Source organism: Botryllus schlosseri, chromosome 14 (assembly GCF_051294905.1).
Source record: "Botryllus schlosseri isolate E-star chromosome 14, Bs_hap1, whole genome shotgun sequence".
NCBI classification, from domain to species: Eukaryota; Metazoa; Chordata; class Ascidiacea; order Stolidobranchia; family Styelidae; genus Botryllus; species Botryllus schlosseri.
Window position 1 is genome coordinate 1,560,505 of NC_137249.1, and position 24,016 is coordinate 1,584,520.

Sequence of the window (24,016 nt, forward strand, 5' to 3'; positions counted from 1 at the left end):
GTCGCATGTTACATGGCCTAAAACTTGGTGCGTCGTGGCGCGCCAATGGCCACGCCGATATGCCCATATCTATAAATCTTGCGTATTTTTTCTTAGGGGAAGAGTACCCAATAATGAAGATATTTGGCAACGCGAAATGCGCGAAAAAAAATGGAAAAAGTTGCATAAATTTTCAAAAAAATACTCTATACTTTATGCTAATTCACGAAATAATTTTGGGCCCCCTTCGAGCTCGCACCCCCCAGTTAGGGGGTTTGTGGTGCGGCAGTTACGGCCCTGACTGAAGTTAGCAGCTGCATGCGACAGAAGCATATATGTTACATAGCCATCGCAGAACCACATTTTCAAAAAGCTGTGTTTATTTTTCTATTGAGCCACAATTCAAGAACGTTTGGGAACCGAGTGAAACTCGGTAATTTTGAGGGCGCCTAAGATATGAAACTTTTCATTTACTCGGAAATCGCCACTGTCTGAGTCCGTCTACTTGAGAGAGAGTTATTCTTTTTCGTCTGCGCCATAGAGTTGCTTTGACGATGGAGATGCGATACGGCCGTAAGGTCATTTTGTCTGCCCCCCCCCCGGTTTTTTCTTCTCCGTGGTTGCTAATGCTGAGCGCCAGACATGAGCATGGATTAGGATTTGAAAAAACAGGACTTGTGAAATTTTGTCGGATTTCGATTGGATTGGGATTAGAGATTTTTTCTGAACGGATTTGGATTGCATTCACCGATTTTCTTGGAGATTGATATGTCGGTCGTGTGACGAATGGCGACAAACTTTATTCACATCAGTTAATAATGTACTTATGGTTACTAAGTTATCTTGAATCAAGGGTATCGTTGGTTGTGAAAGAAAAATTTCTAATCCCTCCGTTGCATTTATTAGCATTTTTTCTGACTTTCCAGTTGGAATTGGATTAGGATTGGACATGGACTTGAATATGAAAAAGTTATGGATTAGGATTTGAATTTGAAGGTTTGGATTGGATTAGAGGACATAGAAATTCCAAATCCGCTCATCTCTGCTGAGCGCCCAGCGGGATAGCTGCTGCGGATACCAATCTTCGGTATGAACCAGTGTTGAGATGACTCGAATCACTTTGCTGAAATGACTTGACTCGCCGTACCAGAACTGTGGATTGACTTGGAGAAAAATTCGCAAGTCAATTTCAAGTAATCGGTGTCGATAAAAATCACTAACTTGTATATGTTCGGATTGCTCGCGAAACGCTGGTGTAACCCGTAAGAGTGCAATCATTCATAGATCGTGCATTTTACTGAGCCTTCATTGTTCTCTCACAAATAAATTGTCCGCAAACGAAGTGATCGAAGCTTACAGCTTAAGTTGTCGTAAACTAGTATAGTAAAGTAATTTAATTGCAGTTACGTATGTCTATTTCTGTTCCTGCCTTGACGAAACCTGTTGTTTTATTGAAAATAAATTCGAATATAGTTTGTATAGTCCTCCACCGCTGGCGCAGGCTCGAATTGTATCATATCAATTTGAAATGGGTAATTCGTTTCTCTATTTTGGCTGGTAACTGTAATATGAGGCTATGCAATTACTCACGTAGTTTAGCAGTTCTGCCATTAATCATGCCTCATACTTCGAAAAGGCAACTTGACTTTAATTTTGACTTGACTTGACTCGAGTCACCTTCAAAATCGAGTGACTTGACTTGACTCGAGTCATCTTCGAAAATCAATTGATTTGACTCGAGTCCAAATGTACACTGACTCGAAATGACTCGTGACTCGAAGGTAGTCACTTGATCCCAACACTGGTATGACCCTGCCCGGGAGCTTACCGATCGAGAAGCTGGACGCATCACCATCTCGCTTGACCAAAACCAAACACACACTTTGCTGCAATCTACAAATATATTAGGTCCTCTACATTCAGACATTGTAGCTTACTCTTCTATTGTGATAACTTGACTACCCAAAGGCTGCATCTAAGTTCGCTACCTTCATTGCTCAAGGAATCACACTGCCAGCGATTTTTTAAGTCAATATCATTAATCATCATTTATTTTTATTATATCACATATATAGCGAGCGAAATATGCGGAGTTTCGTGGTTGTATGCCTCCGTCGTCCAGATTGTAGTCTGTATGCATTTTGGGTACAGATTTTCGCAATTTCATCTTACAACATTGGGTGATAATAGCTATAAAACGCACTTCTAGAGTGTTTGATTGCACCCGTATTGGTCCAAGAATATAGACGAAACGCGGTCATTCGTCGGCGTTCCAACGGATATTGCGGTATTACCGATGGCTGAGCACTTCGTTATTGAGATGACGACTTGCGGGACTTACAATACACACAATTAACGCAGCTGTACCAAAGATGTATAGAGGACGACCGCAAACTTTGCAAATACTTCAACATCAGAATCGGGCAGCCCGCGCAGTACACGAACATAAAAATCGTAGAAGTCCGGGCCATAGTATGATAATTGACAACTCCGATGTCCCTGTAATACATGTCAAGCCCGCTCGAAATGATCGTCGGCAGTGTGGATATGACGAGTAGTAGTGTGAGTAAAATACTCATACATAACTTGGAACTGAACTTTCGTTTCAACACAGACGAGCCTCTGCGGGTGGTCATCTCTAATCGAACTTCTTCAGACTTATCGCCCGATTGCTCGCTTCGAGACGTTTTAACTTTCGGTGGGGCGTTCGACTTGTGATTTCTTAGAATTCCACGGACGAGCAGGTATCCCAGTCCGACTAACTGGAAAGTCATAGATTAGAGAAGGGTATATAGACTATCAAGATCAAGTGGGTGCTTATGGGATTGTATGGTTAATGGTTATGGCTCATGTCGTCTCACATGACTATTGTCCATTTTGAGAGAGACTTTAGTGTCAACTCACTATGAGTTAACTGCAATCACATGGACTAATTCTTATGGAGATCTCTCCTCTGGGTGTAGGAGGCAGGGTTGTAACTTGTAACCAGAGGTGGTCAAAGTAGTCAAGAAAGCTACTCAAGTAGAAGTAGAAAAGAAAAAATCTACTCAAGTACGAGCAGAAGTACTTCTTTCACAAGCCACCTAAAACTACTTGAAGTAGAAGTAGAATTGACTGACTTTAAATCTACTCAAGTAAGTAAGTAGTTTTGAAAACAGTCTTAATTCGTTCGCATTCACTGTCAAAAGATGCAAATTAAGCTATGCGGAGGGTACAGAGAGCTTGATTCGTATTGATGCATCCCAGAAGATATCAATTTTCGACAGAAAAAGCATTCTTTTGCATCATGGGATGCAAATTATAGTATTGATATGAAAATGCGATACTAACCCTTTGTTTGCTGGAAGACCCCGTTTTAGTGAATATCATGGCATGGCGCTCTACCCCATATTATAAGGCCCTAAGTTTAGGCGAAGAGCAGTACGGAGTTGTATCGGATACGGTTTCAACGCTTTGCGCGATTAGTATACGTTAATAAAAAATATTGTGGATCGTAAAATTCATATTTAGTGTAGCTTTATTTTCGGAAAATAGAGGCATTACTACTCTTGCTTTTATCCTTCAACATGTATGTTCTGTATACAAAAGAATTGAAAGTAGTTAGAGCTCAAAGTATGATACTCCGAGTATCAGACTCGGAATTGAAAGTGAAATACAAATACCACTTCTAAAAAGCAGAAAATATATTTCATGTTTTTTGTCCATAAATCTTCAAAGGTGATTTGCTAAAACAACTGTAACGTTCCAAAAACCGGATTTTCCAGATTAGCAGGACACATGGGCTGCTAGATAACGATTGGACAGGTAATTGCTAGATTGCGAAACGGTAGTTTCAAACATTATGATTGGCCATGATATGAGGGACAATGCGGTGTGAGCGGAACCATAAGTAATCCGGTACCTAAATTATATTGACCGATACTTTCGTGAAAACATATATGTTACTTCATAACTACTGTGCGCGAAGCGCAACAAAATTTCTGGGCTTTACTTTGTTTTTATGAATATTTAATGTTGGTACTCCGTGAAAACAGCCCCAAAATTCCTCAGGCTATCTTTCGTATTGGGGGATTAAACTACTTCTACTTGACAAACTTAAAATAGCGAAAAGTAAGTAAGTAGATCACAAGACATTACGAAGTAGAAGTAGCGAAAATCAGATCTGCTTGAGTAAGTACCAGAAGTAGAGGAAAACTACTTGAGTACTTCTAAAAAGTAGAAGTACTTCGTTACTGACCACCTCTGCTTGTAACCAAGTCAGACGGCTCCGAGTCACAATAATTACTATGATGACTTGGACTCGGACTCGAGTCTTAATGCTATGACTCGGACTCGACCCAGCATTGCTCCGTGACTTGAACTCTGACTTGACTCGGTGGTGGATTGAAAATGACTCGATATGATTTGAGTCAAAACTATAAAAGTCAAATTGACTCGGGACCGTGAGACTTGGTCACAACCCTGTGCTGTGATGCTCACCTGAAACAGCCACAGAAACACAATTATCATCAGGTAATCCATCTTCAGCGGCGCCCACATGTTGGAACAACGGTTTTCTTTCGGGCAATCCTCCGACTCAAAGTTGTTTGACGGACACGTACAATCTCGGGCGCAGTTCCACGCAAATGCCAGGGTTAACAACAGGCTGGGAACCAACCATGCAAAAAGTAGGAGAGTCCGTGCCTTTCGTACCATCCGTTCATTTCGACTGTAACGGTATGGAGATTTTATAATGTCAGATCACAGTCGGTTCTCTGTCTATTCAGCTTATTTACCACACTCCTAGCGATAAAGTGTGTATTCAGACTTGTGCGCCACACGTGCTATAATACTATACAACCAATGGGTTGTGGGTTCGAGTCCAACCGAAGTGGGCCCTGCTACAAGTCGGTAAATACCGGAGATGAGCATATGAGCACGGACTATGATTAGGATTTGGGAAAACCGGATTTGTGAAATTTTGACGGAGTTTTATTAGGATTGGATTAGGATTTGAGTTTTGTTTAAATGGATTAGGATTAGGATTGGATCTACCGATTTTCGGGAAGATGTCCTGTGGCGAACGGCGACAAAGTTCTACGTTAAGTTACTTCATACACTTTGGCACTCATTTAGTGTTTTATTTCCTTTTTCACTCCATGCTGGTGACGTCATGTTTTGTAAACGATTGTTGTTATACAATGTTCTTTCCAATTCTCTACTAGTTGCTGACGATTACCCCTGAAGAGTGTCAGCCGAAAATATTCGGGTTCATTTCAATATCAATATACTATGCAATTGTAAATGAAGTTCTGTACCTCCAAGAAGAATTATAGGCATGACATGCAGGGCCTAAAGCTACATTGCAGGATTTGAAGATTCGGATTTGAATCGGATTAGGGCATAGAAATTTCAAATCCGCTCATCTCTGGTAAATACGGAATCAAAAATAAAGAATATCCGCCTGGTTTATAAAGGACTATTGTGGTCGAAACACCATGAATATCAAACAAAACAAGCAAAAAACTATACACCCGTGCTACACGAAACCAGAACATACCTCGATTTACACCACGGTATAAGTCAAACACAAGACGTAGGATTTATAACCCTGTATAATTCTGAGTTAGGTTCTGTTTTCGTTTAACACCTTTACGGCGTTAATGCACATCCTATCGCTAAGAGTGCAGGTTATAAGTCAACGAAACGTATGGAATACAGCGGTGCGCGGACGTATTAAATAGTGGTTAGAGTATACTTGTACATACCAGTCTAGTCAGTTGATGGTCAAATAACTACTGTTTTCTGAGAAGTTCCAGTTCAGTTCTAGTAGTGGATTTCCAAAAGTGAGCATTTCTAGTAAAAGGAATTAATTGCCGAACAACTATAAAAAACACGTGCAGTCGTTTGGCGTGAATCGTGATACCAGCGTTCAGTTGTGTGAGGTTTTGGCAGCCATTTCCAGCTCAGAGTCGTCTACTAAGTGGCGTAGCCAGGGTGTTGGGGTCGAAACACTTCCCATTTCATGTTCAGTTCATGTGGAGGCCGATCAAACTCACGAAAAAAATCAAAACGAATGAGTTGTTTCGCAATTGAATCTATAGCTGTGTTATAGTTGGTCGCTAGTTCTAATTCTAGTTGAGATTTTTGAAAACTGAGCAGTTTTAGTTCTAGTTCTCTATTTGCGCATTTTGAAAATCCTATAGTTTGTAATGTAGGCTACATGTACACTGTACAGTACATGTACCAGTCTGATTCTGCTTATCATCTATTGATTCCACTTCATAATAGTTTGAATAATGCAATGAATTTTATGAATATCCTACACAAAGAAACGGGCGGAAATGAAATGAATAAGCGATCATGATAACATACCGATTTTAAAGGATTTGGCGGTGCGCGAATTTCCTGACTATTTTTAAATAAAACACAGTGACACCACATGTAGACACACTGCATAATACAATATTACAGTATATTGCGAATGTGATTTGATTATTGGGCTTCCGAATTCAACTTAAAGTTTGTAACAGTGTAACGATCTAATATAATAGTGAAGAAGGGATTTTTCGGTACATAGGAAATACAAAATAACATGAACATCGGTATCAAGATCACGCGTCGTCGCTGCTTAAGCCTTTCCGAAATTTCTCGCATTAAATTCTTTCTCTGCCTTGATCGCGTCGAGAACGTGCAACCGCGCCAGAAATTTCGTAATGGGTTGAGAGCGATGACGCGCAACCTCGATACCGCGGAGATACATATTTTGAAATGGTACGGTACACCCCGTGAAAATGTTTTCGCTGCAGTTCGAATGCGGTGACTTTCCGAGGAAAATTACTGATAGCATGTTCATGACAACTTCAATTTTCATTTGTGACAACATCATATTTAGAGTGCAGTGACCAATCAATAAACACCACATTCGACTCACTCTGATGTCTTTTCGTCTCCAGAATCACCTCCCCATTCCGTTCCCGACCGTCCGACGTAAAAGGCACCGTCCAAGGTGGTCCAAACCAACGAAGTGACGTTGGCGTTAATACCAAACATCAGCGCAATGGTGGCCGACTCTGAGATTACCCACAGCCACTGCATAAATACGACGAAAAAATTGGACAATGAAACCAACCTAGCATCCGTTGCGCGTTAAAATTGAATAACATGCGGGATTAATATTGAAAGAAACCAGAATATTTCAGGCTGACACTCATCAGGCGTAATATAATCAGTAATTGATAGAGAATTGATAAGGGAATTTTTATATCAACATTGATGTACGAAAAATTATCGAAACGACAGATTTCGCCTCGTCGTAAGAGGACGTTATTTCTTTCTTTTGCGTGCCGTGGAGTCGACTTTTATCCAAACTATTTATGCCAGTAGGGGTTCGTGTATAATGAGTATTGAGTAATGAACTTAAACCGTCTGATGGATTGTAATGTCGGTGAGGTCATATTTAGGGATACTATCGAATGTAAACATGGAATGGCAACGAGCGATTTGGAGCTTCGTTCCGCTTCTCTGAGGCTGGAATCAGAATTATTTTGCGGCAGCGACTGTAGGATTTCTGACAATCCAAAGGTTATCTTCCAGAGCACAGAATATACGGAATCTGGTCTTGATGGAAAGCTACTGTCGCACCGATTCCGAAAATATAAATTAAAATATGATCAGGCTCTGAACTACCCGGAATTACCCCTCCAAGTCCGAAATATTGTCCGAACAATCGGAGAGCTGCAATGGGCCGTTGTTATGGTCATTGTTTTGAGGTCATCCGATCGTCCTGAATAATGCAGATTTTAGATGTTGCGGGTGCATGATTTTTCGTCAAGGTCCGGAGCCTGACCATATTTTAATTTATATAATTAATTTATATATATTTATATAATTATGTAACCGCCCCCAGACCCCCCTTTCGCATCTACTGTTACCAATTTAATATAAGTGAGCCGTTTGGAACGGGATTATGCGATATGGGTATGGCACTACAGCGAGGCTTTGACACAGGCCGGAATGTTGAATTGCTCTAGCTCAGTGGTTCTTAACCTTGACTCCAGCGCCCCCATGGGGCGATTTGGATTTTGAAGGGGGCGGAAACGCTCAGGGGGCGCTGAAGCAACATGGCCTCGCAGTAGATGGTGTAGTACAGTAAAACATATCATTAACGAGTTTTCAGAGCAAATTAACATTCGACAAAACATGTCAAAACTCGAAATTTTTCTACGATGTTTGCTACATGTGTTTTCTAAAAAAGTACACATCATTTTTGACGATTTATACAAGTTTTTTACTTCGTTTTTGCGTTGCGTGCGAATTACAGTTGTCAAATTTTGATTCTTGTGTACCCTTCCCCCACGAACAATTACGTATTTTTATCGAAAATAGAAATAGGCATTTCGGCGTCGGCCATTACGCCACGATGCACGAAGATGAAGTTTCGGCCAATAGGGGATCCCGACAAGTGTGCCAAAACGTCGTCAGCGAGAAAACCTTAGCTGAAAAGGATTGCCCTCATGTTGACTGTAAATTTCGATGTAAATATGTATAATTGTCCATAGATGCTAAAATGGCTCGTGCCGAATTATGTCGTGACAATCCGAACCCCACAGGACAAATAACATCCATCAAAGAAAAATTATTTGCCAGCGAAGAAATACCAATTTTGAATCGAGTGCTTATTTTAGTTTAGTACGTTTATGCGATTTCAATATCCTTTGACTATATATAGCGGATAGGAGCTCACAAAATAGCAACATGCAACGAATTAATTGTACCAATGGGCCCGCCCAAATATGTTTAATTATTTACAGCGTGCCATACGATTTCCAAGACAACAGCTCATTCAGCGCTACCGGTAAATTTTATTACGTGGGCTGAAAGGATAAAAAATCATAGCGATATGTATACATATGCAATTGCCAATATTCTTGACCGATTCATTCATCCATTATAGAAAACTTTCGCGCCTAGGCGACCCGGCCACATAAACTTTGCTCAACATCGAAATCACGCGACGGGGGTCTTGGGGGCGAAGCCCTACAGAAGTTTGGTTTATCAACCAATGGCCCAAGACCAACGTTTTTAGGGGGCTGACGAAGTGCTGTCACGGCCCTCCCTCTTACCCGTTGTTTTAATTACAGTTCTTAAAAATGGGGTGGGGCGTTAGAGCACAGAAAGTCCTGAAAGAGGGCACTGGAGGAAAAAAGGTTAAGAACCACTGCTCTAGCTCCTGAGCCTTCTTTTATCATATGCACAGATCGTGTGTGCACTGTCCAAGTGTGTGTCTATTAGGGTTGCCATACGTCCGGAATTTGACTGTTGAAACTGCGTCCGGGAGGAATTTCTAAAATATGCATAAATGTCCGGAATTTTGAAGTAAGCTCATATTTTTTTCCTAAATCAAGATAAACAATAATATCTTGGGGCAGATTTATGCTACATAAAGTTTTTCGTCACATATATTGATCTTAACGTGGGGACTAACACCCTCGCAAAACTGCGATCAAAAATAGATAAAATGAACATTCAGTTACAGAAATGAGTCTAATTGTTATCGCAATTGCAAGACAGCGGTACCTTTATTGAGTCGGTTTAGGCCGTTTGGACATGACTTAACGATGCACAATTACACTCCTTGCATTTTCGAAGTCATCATTCTCCACCAGCTCTACCGCTAACTCTGATCATGTGGGCGGAGAGAGGATCAAATTATATAGTAATATATGGAAGAACCAATATTATTGACATAATTCATTCAAATCATTCAACGACCAGATGCATATAGTTAGCCCGATGCATCGATTACGATGGGCTCAAGATCAGTGTTTATTTGGGCGGTATGGGGCTTAAAATGTGGTTTCGGTCCTGGTTATAACCTACAACACACAACCACATATTCCTGAACCGGATCGTGACCACCTCTAGTCGATAGACAAAGCTTTGCTGGTGTGACGTCATATTGATCCACAATGTGCTCATACCTCATTTTGAAATCCGCTAGTGGGCGCTGAAGAGCGTCCGGAATTTGGATTACAAAAATATGGTATCCCTATCATGAGGCGATGCATATGCCGCAAAAACGTCAAGGACAAAAATATACTACGCCCTTTCCTTCCCTTACATCAGTAGAATTCAATGGTTTCTGTTGGGGAATAGACGCATACCTTCACAAAAGGTTTTATGTTCCAGTTATAGGCGATTGTCTTGTGTACTGGTGTGATTTTCCAACAGCAAGTCCTAGCTAAACGTCTGGCCAAATGTCATGGAGGGGAAATTTTAAAGGGTATATAAGAGATTTTGGTGGTGGGGAATGAAGACTCGCGGAATAAATCTGAAGTGGGGAATGAAGTCAAAAAGGTTGGGAACCACTGCCTTACATGATCATAATGATCATGATAATGATCATACAAGATTACGACAAAACAAATCGCGAGTTAAGGTGCCCTGTCACGACCTCACTGATAACTGTGATCGTGGAATTTCTTAGGAGTATTATGGTTTAGTCATACAGAAGAGATGATGCGGTTTTGTGTAGAATAACAGAAAACGGTTCGACTCCGCGATTTATCGAGCGCAATATGCAGTATTATGATGCGAATAATGTCAGCGGTACGCCATAATCAGCAAAATCCATGATTTGCTGTTTCCATTTGATATCGTCTTTGTTAGCAATGACATAGGGAACTCTTTTTTATGTCACAGCGTGATGAATTGGGTGACAGCAATGATATTCGTATGACGAGTCCAGTTAATGGCATTTCTGTTGGTTTGATAATTGCAAACTAGCGGCTTTCGATATGTTGAATGAACTGCACAACTCTTGTTCAACAAAGCTTTCTGTGAGTTCACTATAACTTATATGGCTTAAAAATATAATGTTCGGCTGGTTTTGTGGACCCATGCTTTATGCGAGCAAGAGACGGAAATGGAAATTGTAGTTACACGCATTGAGGATGGATGAGGCTTGAGGCACGCTGACATGACGAAGACATCTCCTAACGCTTCCTCGTAGATGAAAGTCAACATTTTAATTCGGCCAGTCCGGCCTGTACTGTGAACGGTATTCATGTGTTTATAAGCCTATCAGGTGGTGGGCAACCTGCGGCAATGGAAGGAAGTTTGTGCGGCCGTGGACACGTAATTCAATTAGTATGTGTTGGCGGCCGTCGACATGAAAATTGAATTTACGAATTGACTCCCGAATTTTTGAGAGATCAATTAATCTTCGAGAAATTTTATTGATCTGGGAATTTTCTTCGCGCTACGCGGGGTTCAATTAACCTCAATTTTTCGACTAAGCATGTTGTTTGTTTACTTACATGAACTTTTCACTTCAACTATTATGATTCGAGAGCGGGGAAGGGTATTCTTAGTAAAAATTGCTGATCCGGCTCCGGCCCAAAATGAGAACATCTGGCCGGATATCCAATCCGGCTCCGGTTCATGCTCCGCACTAGTACAGATACGAACAGCGGAGGGAAATGATGTACCCCATATATAAATACCAACTTGGAATCGTGTGCTCCCCAGGAAAGAAATCTGTTTCTGGTACGTTTGGGAGATTCCAATATCTTACCACTATACCGACAATCCTGATGGGAGGTCAAGAAATTACAGCATGCAACAAAGTGACTTATAACAATTGGCCCACCCGAATGGACATCATCATTTATAACTTGCCCTAAATTTTCGAAAACACTCCCTCCATCAACTCTACCGGTGAATCTGATCACATGGGCAGAAAGGATAAATATTTGATGTTAATATGTGAAAATACTAATATTAATGACGAAGTTAATGACTATAAATACTACCAGTCACTATATTCATTACATTACCATTAGCAATTTCGATGCGTATAGTGAAACGATATGAAAAAAGCAGATTAGTCCGGAGTTCAGCGGAAATGGACAATGGACATGGACAGTTTAACCTATTTGGTGTCCAATTGACTCAATGCGACTATGTCTAGAAATGTGGCCGTAGGCTACGTAAGTAATCGAAATACGGCCTTGAATAGCAAAAAGTTTTCCCGCCCTATTCCATTTCTAAATCGATAACGACAAAATTGTGTTTTGAATTTGGTTAACCGCATTTACAGACGTTCGTACGTGATAAACGACTGTCGAAAAGCTTCCCGAGAGAAATAAATTTTGCAGGGTGAAGATATTGTTTGTTGTGATACTGTAGTTTCGCACCTCCGCAAGCTTACAGGATCTGAAAATAGCTAGTTTACATTTTCAAAATGGCGCCACCTACATTACGACCGTATTGTAATGATTCGAGTCGTACAGAGTAGGAGTCTATTGTTTTTGAGTACTGACGTCCCTTTGCATCATATTTTTGAAAGGGAATTATGGTTACAATACTATTTTCCATACGTGGAAGCCTAGAAACCTCGGTTGGTCGTATCACAGCATTCAAAACATGCAGTAGCCTATGGAATGGCTAATGGGTAGGGTCGAAAAATATCAAATCATTTTTAATGTGATGTAGAACTGACATTTATTGTTCTGTGGACGCTTAAAAGGTACACATTTGAACTTTCCGCATCAGCTCATCCTCTTATGGCGTCATCATGGGTGATTCCCAAATACGCGACTCAATGCTCGAACTTTGTACCAGTACTGCAGCGTGAAATATGTTCTGCGCACTGTAGTCGGCACTCCGCGTAGCCTACATAGGCTGAAGCGAGAGCACCACAAGAGTCGTAGTGCGGATTCAATGAGTTCAAAAAGATACATTAAGATTCAGGACCATACAAAATTCTATTCGTTGTCACAAGAGATATAAATCCAAATCCATCACACATGATGATATCCACCCTGTGCAGCACGTACCTTTTCGGGTGTCATTCGATCGCCTTGTTGGCTTTGTGACTCTTGAAAGAGGTTGTCTATCGTGAGCCATATCGTCATGAAAATATACAGCGTGTTGACGAGCAGCGTGCTCATGATACACTCGGACGTGTACGTTTGCCTTCTGAGTTTCTTTCTGTCCTTGGCAGCCGTGATGAAGAGAGCCAAGTTCATAACCACCACAATCACCTTAAACGGTATAAAGATGATTGTGACAAGGGAGTTCTTCGCTACACACGAAAAATTCGCAGGGTGCTCTGTGGTCATGTTCACTGACACCGAGTCGAAGAAAACACCAGAAGATGTCATCACATTGAGCTTACATATATTAATATCTGTAAATTCCAAATACTTATTAGCTTACAATTAGGGCTGAGTACCTGAGTGAATCGATTGCGAATTGGGCGTTAAGCCAAGTGGTGTATCCGAGTATCACACATCATGATATCACAACAGTATGGATGATTTGGAAACTTCTATGTTCTTTATATACCGTATGTAGCATAGTTGCGACCACAAATAATATAATATACATATATAAGATTTATTATATATATTTTTTAAATGCGTAAAATGACTCCACTCGACTCAATTTGTGTATTGACTCGACTTGTACTCGAGTCATTGTGCATGACTCGAACCAAGTCATATGACTCATGACTAGGACGGCTAAAACAGACATTTCATTGTAACTTCGAATAGTAAAGTCACCACATGATTGGTATTTCGTCTATCAGTCCTGATACTCGGAAAATAGGTCCAGAAACTGTTAAGACTGAGGAAAATTACGATATTATGAATGCGAGCCATTCTATATCACTCGAGCAGAGATGAAAAAAGTGGATTGAACTCAAAACTGAACAGTCAACACAATGACTTGGACTTGGACTCGAATCATAACACTATGACTCGGACTCGACCTTCTATTCACTGACCTGGACTCGGACTTGACTCGGTGGTGATTTGAAGATGACTCGACTTGACTCGAGTCATAATTATAAAACTGATATTGACTTGTGGCTCGGAACCTTGTGACTTGGTTACAACCCTGCATCACATCAATGATTATTTGATTTATGCGACCATGCCTATTTTATTACATTTCGTGACATTTGGAGACAATGGTGTGGGTTGATGAAGACGTCACAAACGAGCAATTTCTATTAACGCGCGTGGTTTTACACTATTGTAGCCTATGTGTTTTGTACGCTGCGACACGACGAGTTGAAGTTTCAAGGCTTCCACATTGGAATATAGTATCGAAACTATAATTGTCGTAAAAATCATCAACTTAACACCAGGCCTGGACTACTGGAAAATTATAGTCGTCTAATTTAGGCCCACCATATTTTCAGAACCGCAAAAGAGTACACTTTTTATTGGGATCAAGTTCGGTGGTTACAGGCAAAAAAGTTACAATGACAGACATAAAAACAGGAAATTTAAACATATTATCCCGATCGCGGGAGAGTTGACCAGGTAGGCTGGTAACCACAAGTAGTTTCTTGGATTACTCACAGCGCATATGCAACCCCGGGCTACCGACAGATAGTGACTAAAAAACAAAGGGAGTATATAAATATGTCACCTTATATCGTCGTTACAGCCACTGTTTTAACGGATTATAACCATACTCAACCGACCAATCATCGTACTTTTACTAAAACGATTGTTTGCGCATAAAGGCGTTACTAGAATGGAACCCCTATATGATCCGTAATACAATGTAATCTACTATCATGTTCACAGGCTTGATAATAAAATATTCATATGAAAACACGGGCATGGATTTTGAGGTAACAATTTGAAATAGTTTGACAGGTCCGTCCCGCGAGCGATCCGAACGTCTGAATCCGCGACGCAAGTTGAGTTTGACACCCCTGGATTAGAGCGAAATTCTGGTGAGCTAATTCTAACTTAATTTGTGAAATGTTTCTATGCTCCAATTTTCATTCTAATATAATTTCTGGTTTGCTTGAAAATACTACAGGAGAACTGTATAGTGCGAAACGAGTCAAGACATTTACCATTCTCATGCTGCCGAGAGTGAACCTTGACTTGATATGAACTGAACTGATTTCTGATGTATTTCTTTCTAATTCGAAATTGAATTCTATTTCCAAGTTTTTGCGTGTTCATTAATTCTTATATAATTCGGAAAAACCTGTGTAGTTATGACTTCAATTTTAGTATATTATGCAAAAGCTGACAATTATCTAGTTTTCGAACTCTGATTGTCACGAGAGCAACTTGCATAACTATAAGCACCAGGCTGCATAGATATCTACATCTGTTGATCTTTCATTATTTTTCGCCAGGCCGAATTGAGTATACCAACGATACCAGTCTGACCAGGTATACAATTTCAAGTTTCTTACCACGCTACTATACTGTAGTCCACTAACGAGTCGCCCGCAATCGCTAATCAGACATCCCATGCCTTTAGTCAACATATAATGTCCCTAGGGTTTATGCATAACCTAAAAGTGACAATGGACGATGCGGTTTGAAGATGGGTCAATTCAAAAGCCTGCACCGTGTTATGCTCGATCTTCTGGAGAGCTTTAACTATCCAGACTTCCCTTGAAGTCATACATCAATTATATCGAGTAGATATGAATCACGAACAGGGAAGAAGGAAGAAACGGATAGATAAAACACCTACTTATATGCTTTTAACGGTTAAATCATTGTATTCACATAATATCGCATTTACATGTGCAGGACATCATGTATTGTACGTGTGATGTGACTAACCGCATGGAAAGCATATCTTCCTAACCCGGGGATTACCATCACGCCACCCGACGAATTGGAATTTCTGACGTTGAAATTTTACTAGGAATACCCCGCATCAGCATAGATTTCATATATGACCCATAGTCGTTGAACCTTGTGTGATCCTTGTACGTACTGACGAAAATAACTTCATGCAAACCGCTATTCGGTACCACCGCAGTGGATAACTTCTGGAGCTAATCTGAAGTCGGTGTGTGTGTCTATGATTAGATTTATTAAATTAATTAATTATGCCGGTAATCTAATTCGTGAAATGCTTCTACGCTGTAATTTTAATTCTAATCTAATTCTGTGTTTTCTGAAAATGCTACATGAGAGCTATAGCGCAAAACGCCAAGGTCGGTGCGTACAAACATTTGTCATTCTCCTGCTTACAAGAATGAACCGAAGCCTGATTTGATATGAACTGAAATAGATTTTCGTTGTATTTCTTTCTAATTCGGAGATTAACTCAATTTCCAAGCTTTGCGTATTCAGTATTAGCGTACTAATTGTAAAAATCTAATTTGGAAACAACTAAGTAGCTATAAAGCTGAAACTTTGCTAGTTGTGAAAGTCTGACTTGCAGGCGCCGAACCCGGTCATACACGACGGACTTCCGCGTTCTTTTAGTCCTCGGGAGTGCCGGAAGCTGCGTTTTAAATGATTGGTGGAGCGATTTATCTGGTAATCTTTCAGAGTACGCACAATTTTACAACGCATTCAAATTCGTCGCGTAGTTTAGTAACACTTTGGAACTATTGACACATACACTGCAAAAAATAAAGGATTTTGTCATTTTGGGGTGAAACTAGGGTGGATATATGCCACTTCATTTTCGTCGCTTGCCCTTTTTACGTTATCTATTTTACTTTTCATTCGATGGGCTTTGTGCAGGAGTCTTATTCACATGTTCTGGGCTGAGACATGTGTCTAATTTCAAACGATAAAAATACCAATAAATGACTGTCCGATCATAATAATCGGTAAACGTAGCTATACAGCGCAAAACACCGTTAAGATTAAAAAAAAAGAGTCTCAGTTACCGCGAAAGTCAACGCGATGCCGCATCATATCGCGTTGATGCACGACAGGAATTGCTGATTACGGAGCCGCGTTTATTAAAGTCCCGTGTACAGTGTACTGTACACTGATCGCTTTACGACGCGTCTAAAACGGGGATTTCCCCAATCATGTCGCTCTCTCGATTGCGCGCCGACTTTACTGCTCGTATAATACAATACATTGGGTTATACTTTTTATCTGAACAAGTTACACACAATGTACAAGGCGATAAGACACAATGTAATGTAACGAACAGATAGGAGGATGTCGAACGACACGCATCAGTAGCTATCCTTTACTCAAACATCCACCTCGGCCTAGAGTGCCCGATGTCACAGTTCTTTTTTCGATGTTGATCTTTTTGAAGCCGCGGCCCTTTCTACTAGTTCTTTCCATTCCTTGTGAGTGCTTTCTTTTTTCGGGTCTTTTTTCTGGGCTTTTTTGTCGCTGTCACTCAATCACATGATGAGATCCGACCTCATTGCTCAATAATAATGAGTGTACTGTATGTGCTTCGGTGCTTAACATTGAAAAATGTGACGCTGTCGTTCGACTTACAACGCATCTATCCTCATGAATTGGACGGCGATAGAGAGAGACCAAAAAGATCATCGCAGTATATAATACGCCAGACGTGGCGCGTGGAACAGTATCCCACCGGCTATCCGACAGTTGACAAGCATGTTCATTGTCCATTGTCCACATTCGGTTCGGTTTATTGGCAATTTTTATCAGTTCAATACACCGCAAAAATTGCGATACAATGAAAAGATAGGAAGGTGTCGAAAGGAATTGGAGTAGTTTGAAGTGATAAAAATTGCTAATAAACCGAACCGAAAAAAGAGTCTCCATGAACAAACCCCCAGAATGAAATTTCGGTGCCTATATGCGAGTGGCTTCGCAAATTGATAAGGGTTCAAATATGTATCTTTTCCGTGACAAAACATTACAATGCCTTTCTACATCACATTGCAGATGATTTGGGATTTTTTTCGACCATTACTATATTTCATTGCACTTTGTGACAACGCTGTGGGTTGATCACTTCACTGATATATCATTTCCACCAACGCGCGTAGCTCTGTACTACATGTTTCGTCCGGTGCGATACAATCGATCTAGGTTTTGAGACAGTAAGTATCGAAACTAGAATTCTCGTTGAATTAACTATTAATGGCAGGAAGCGTACAAATTCAGTTCTCGGAAAACCTCTTCTCTCGCTACTCGAGACATTACGCCCAGCCCTATTGACAAGTAAAGTATCAATCCGATCTTACTGCCGACAGACTTGGTGACGAAACATATTCAAATCAATAGAGGAAATACATCCATACACTTCAATGACATCAATCGGTCCTAAACTGTTTATTCTATTACAATAAATTAATATTATACATCAAGCGCCAAGTTCTGTAACATGGCGACCGATTAATACTGATACTACATCCTCGAATGACAGCTCTATACGTGAGCAACTTTGAGACAAATCAGAATACAACTTGGAGCCAGGAAATTTTACCAGTGAGAGGATTACCACTTTAGCAGTACGATGAATAGGCCTATAACTGTCATATGCCTATGTAAGTCCAATATATAACATGTATTAGTCTGGAGAAGTTATAACGTTGGTCTCATTCTAGACAGCGTACGCTAGAACTATCTTGTAGCAGCCAATCAACTCATGATACAAGCGGGAGACATAATAGCAACTGCCAGCACCGCGACAGGAAACTTTCTGCTATAATTGAGCTGACGCTGCTTCTTCATTATCTCATTGAAATGTAAGGAAGTACTGCTAGATGCAAATGAAATCCGCATATCGAGGCGGACAACGCCATGTTCTTTGCCAGGAAATTAAGAATTACACTTTGCCTGTGACAACGGGAACGCTTTCTTATGATACAATGCTACCCTATTACATTGTACAATCTACATTACTTGGTACTGAACAGCGTAATGCACACCACGGCAGACATTGTTTTGAGCTGGTGTCATATCAAGCGTGGAAATCAGTACACACCAAAGTCTATTGAAGTAACGCTATACACTGGCATTTTGAAATGATAAAACAGAAAATTGATAGTGACGATGATGAACTATAGGCCAGAATCTGGCGACCGCGGTCCGAATGCGGAGCTTTTCACTGTTCCAAACGGACGTTATCTGTCAGTATCATCCATTTTATTTGCAAATTCGCACTATGCTTGCGTATACTTACAGCTGCGAGTCAGCGTTTCAAACATGAACTTTATAAAGAATATATTTCTCATCTGTATGACCAATAAGAAGAAATAAAAAAGACAACTCTCCCACTAACTGTGACAAACATAGGATAATAAATATATTTGGCTAATTGCTTTTGCTAATACTGCATCACCGAATTTGGTATAATTGTACGACTGTAAATTATTTCATAAGATTCATAACGGGACTAAGCAAAATTTAAACTCATGGAACTGGAACTTTTCCGAAAACAGTCGCACAGCCTTGAACTATACAGACTGCAAACTCTCCAGCCGTTATGGTTATGGTCAGCTCCGTTATCAATGCCGAAATTTAAATAGCCATAATACTTCCACGCGATGCTGCAAGCTCGCTATAAAATCCACCAGATCTGAAATTGCCAGCGATCATGGCTGTTGTGAACGGGTGCCTTTATTTTGTACATGCAAGCTAATGAAAAGCTAATGAAGCTAATTAAACAAGGAAGCTAATGAAAAGCTAATTAAGATAATGAAAAAGTAAGCTAATGAAAAGTTAAGGAAGCTAATGAAAAAGTAAGCTACAAACCCGAATACGTATTGGTACCGCGATCAACATGAAGCACATATGCTGTCTACAAAAGGGCTGCATATCAATGACGAGGTCACACGATTTCGAAGCAAATAGAGATATAATCAAAGAAAGCCGATGGATTCGGGGTACAAACTATACTACGACGCCGCTATACTCTGTCTCGAACCGATAACTCGTTGAATGATCGATTTCAATAATCTGCCAAGTGGGGTTGCTGTGATGGAGCGATTTTACCAACGGCCAACATTCCTTGCAGCAGTGATTTCTCATCGTTTTTATTGCATACCATTTGAGCTGTTGTGCAGTGGCTGTTCGCGTGCTACGGATAAGTTATATCGAACTAGTAATTAAACTAAGAGGTAAAAATCGGCATCTAAAGAAAACAAGCATGCAGCTGCACAGCTAAAAGGATATCAGTCAATTATCTGAAGCGCCAAGTCGCTGACAGGAGCTCTGATGTCGGTTCTTCATATCGTATGGAATTTCAGAAATATAGGATGTTGGAGTATGCTTGTGCTCACACTTCACAGAGGTGGGGAGTAGGGCTGTTCAAAAATAACTTTTTTTTCCGGATTCCAGCCATTCAGTGATTAAATCGTCAGGTTACCTTAAAAAACGCTGCACACCAAATTTGGTTCAATTCTAACAAGTATAGGGCTCCGCGGATCCAATTAAAATTGTTAATTTATACAGGAAAATTGAAAAAACAAATTTTTCAAAATTTTTCTGTCAACCCCATGAAATTGTTGAGCTGTCTTCAGAGACGATGCAAATAAAATTTGACTCAATTCGGACTAGTAGAAGTGGAGTTATTGGAGTTTTTCGTTGATAATTCTCCAATTATCCTTGATTGGTGGATAATCCGAGAATTATCAACGTAAAACTCAAATAACTCCGGTTCTACTGGTTGGAATTGACTCAAATTTCATTTGCATGGTCTTTGAAGACATCTCAACATTTTCATGGGGTTGAGAGAAAAATTTGAATTTTTTTTTTTTTATTTTACGTAGTAAATTAAAAATTTTAATTGGCTCTGCGGACGCTTAGACATGTTCGAATTGAACCAAATTTGGTGTGCAGCCTTTGTTGTGGCAACCTGACAATTTAATCAGTGAATGGCTGGAATCAGGAAAAAAAAGTTATTTTTGAACAGCCCTAGTGGGGAGGTTCTTTTTGCACATGTTAAAGTTTCACATTGTGTTCAATGTCTATATGAACAGTATACTTTCGCTCGCCAATAGATCAATGGTTCTCAGCCTTTTCCATACCGCGTACCTATATGTTCTTTGATTTTGTTGCGTACCAAAAAATTAAAGAGAAACTAACAAATGTACATATGATTAGAGCCCGACCGATATTGGATTTTTGGGCCGATACCGATAAAACCGATATCTAACACCTTCACCGATAACACCGATATATTTAGCCGATCTTCAAATAAGGTGGAATCTATCTCAAAAGGCGCATTTTCAAAACTTAAGAGTTTAGAGTTTGTCATACTCGGACATGAAATAAATTAGAAAGGCTGCAGATGGACACCTTGGAAGTGAAATACTGCAATATTCCCAGTCTAGCGTTCAAGGATTATAGTATTCTTAATTCCTACCGAAGGCCTGACGGCCCCTCGTCGTCTCCCGGTCTATACCGCAATTTGTTTCGTATACTTCTTTATTTATTGATGTGACGAATAAAAGACTATCTATCTATCTATCTACCGCCATGTTGTGACGTCACGAAAATGGCCGATATTTTTTCAATTCCAATGGCCGATACCGATTATTCTTTCAAAGTGTGATATCGACTCGATATTATTGGCGAACCGATAATCGGTCGGGCTCTACATATGATTATTAACATGGGCTGATTTGCATATAAACCGGTCCGAAAATTTCGAAACAAATGCGACCCATATTATTAATAAATCACACTAACTAGACAAAATTAACATGATGGTTGTAATGGTTTCTTCTCCACAAAATGATCTAGGCGGGGTGCAACTGAGTCGAATGAAGCATTAAGTATTTAACTATGCATTCGATGAAGACATTTCTTTCATTAGAGAAAAATTAGGTAAAGTTTTGTGAAAACTGTGATTTTAGGCTCAAAGAAATGCTTTTACTCTTACTGCGTACTATCTGAAATTACTTCTTGTACCACAGGTTGAGAACCATTGCAATAAATCGATGCTTCCACACCATTTATGTTTTTTGAAGATTTCACTTCGATTGGAGTATAATTGAACAAATAACGCAATGCACTGCTACCATCGAATGAAAATTACTCAAGTGTTAGCTATAAAGCGGAGGCTTGCTTTTTATATGGCATTTATTGCAAATCTTTCTACGACTCACGTACTGTACGACTATAGTACTACGCGCAAGCGGAATCACTGATTTGCAGGAATTGTGCTAGCTATGTGACGTCATAGTTACTCCTTTCGTTCGGGTTTGACTCGAAGAGGATCGACGAATCCAGCTGACCCTTCAGATAAACTGCACTTTACTCCTCTTTCTGGAAAGCTGTGTTTAGCGATTCCATTCAGCATGAGTAATATGACTGTTTAACTGGTATGGCTTATCGGTCGCACTGACTCAGACATCGAAATTCGCTGAGATGCGGCGTATATGCCTGGACGATCGTTTCGACACAGTTTGAGATTTTTAGCAACAGAAACCAGTCGGATTTAACAAGCAACTGTGCTATTTTACTGTACACAACTAAAGTAATATATATATCCTCGGTGAATGGAGATACAATTACATGTCACACTCATGACCGAAAAGAGCTTGCTATAGACTGCGCACTGCGCATATTGACTCAGGTTTGTAACCTCAGCATAATAATGTCTGCCACAGTTGCAACTAGTACAGTGACATACTTGCAGATATCTCAGCACAGCATTCGCGAGATTCGGAGTCATAGATTTCGAAAGTATGTACGGCAGTATGGAACTATCAGTAACTGGCAAACTTCAAGATCAATGGTTAGTTGGGCTCATTGCTCGATATGGCGCGAAATAATAAAAAAATCAAAAGTTGCACACGATCTGAACACCGGGATGCTCCCAATCGCGAACTAACTGGACCGCTTACCCCTTCAAAACCTGAAAATTCAGCAGTACTTTACAATCATGATATATTTACCCCTGAATGGCGATGATAAGTCTGAATTTGGCTATACGTAAACATCGGCTAAATAGCAGCGAATAAGCACGAACACTCAAGTGTATCGAACTAGCCATACATCGCCCAAGATCCCTCGGACTAAGATACAATGCGATTGCGTAGTTTACATAGGAGCACACGGCGCAAAAGTGACAAAATGGCGCGAACGGGTAAAAGTTTGAGAACCACAGACGGATAAACTCTATAGAATCCGAAAGGAGTTGAGAGGACTTATAATATAAAGTTATGTTATATATAGTACAATAGTAGGGTAACCATATTTTGGAATCGGGAAAGAAGACACTTTTTTCAATCTATGAAAGTTAGTTTACCGAAATTGAAAACAGCTGATTTTGAAATATTTACTAGAAAATATTGTTGCGTTGACTATATATAAAAAGTCATCACTTTGACTCTTCACCCGGATTACCCACTTTTTACGATACTTCACTGGTGTTGACTAAAAAAACAGGGTAATGACTCTGTCTCGACTCCCCAATGAGCCACTCGAACGTCCGCATTACATATTTCGCATCATTTATGCCGATAATCGCATTGTGTCTTATCGCATTGTATATTGTGTGTGACTTGTTCAGATCAAAAATATAACCCAACCATGTTATGTTATGTTAATCCACCCTGTCCATTAGCCTATAGCTGTCGAAGTTGTAAAGGAGGACGAATTTCCAAAAAATGAGATTCAGGCGTCCTCGGAGGACATATGGTAACCGCATTTTATAGCCTATGCTACGTCACGACAGGTAGTACCTTGAAAGATTGACCTCCTGTATAATCAATTTATCGGCGAACACTTCAAGTACGTTCATTCCCCTATGAGGTTATCTATACCCCTGAAGAGTCATCCATGACGCGCAGTAAAATGGAATAGTGTGGAACAAGCATTCCATATCCCTGAGCGTCCCACAAAATCAGACAACTATCTCACCATCAGGACACCGCAGCTCAATCCACAAGCGCATCAAAGCTTATGTATTCCCTGTTGTGCAGATTCCAAATGTACCGTTGATCTAATGCATTTTCGTGGCATACAAAACAGTTTTCTAAATAAATTATTCACGAAATCTTGCGGCGTGAGCTACTGATGATACAAAAACCGATCAAATAGCCTTTCGCAGATCAGACACGAATTGATTTCAGATTTATTTCGTTATTGCGCCATTGGGATAACGGGTAAGAATAATATTATTGAATTGCTCAAGTGTGAAAATGTGAGGGATTTCTGCACATAGGCCCACTGCATAGAATGCCAATAAAACAGTTGAACAGTCTGAACAGGAGTGATCGTAGGCTATCTCCCCCATGTACCATTCACACAGATTTATCTATATGACACGCCAGTATTGCATTTCCGTAAACTTACAGCCATGTGTTGTC

At 40.2% G+C, this 24,016-nt stretch overlaps 3 protein-coding genes across 4 annotated transcripts in view; 2 read left to right on the top strand and 1 right to left on the bottom strand.

Moving 5' to 3' along the window:
* The window catches only part of LOC145455547 (sterile alpha motif domain-containing protein 3-like), an 82,775-nt gene that overhangs the window by 32,041 nt on the left and 26,718 nt on the right, over positions 1 to 24,016 (top strand). The window lies entirely within an intron of this gene.
* Positions 1 to 24,016, top strand: part of LOC145455545 (sodium/mannose cotransporter SLC5A10-like) — a 55,946-nt gene that overhangs the window by 20,419 nt on the left and 11,511 nt on the right. The window lies entirely within an intron of this gene.
* Positions 2,000 to 13,189, bottom strand: LOC145455548 (uncharacterized). The gene is made up of 4 exons (XM_080333534.1): positions 12,801 to 13,189; positions 6,893 to 7,050; positions 4,459 to 4,687; positions 2,000 to 2,741 (listed from the first exon to the last, which is right to left on the bottom strand). Exons 1-4 carry the CDS (start codon positions 13,125 to 13,127, stop codon positions 2,292 to 2,294), a joined length of 1,164 nt encoding a protein of 387 aa, XP_080189660.1. The 5' UTR covers positions 13,128 to 13,189; the 3' UTR covers positions 2,000 to 2,291.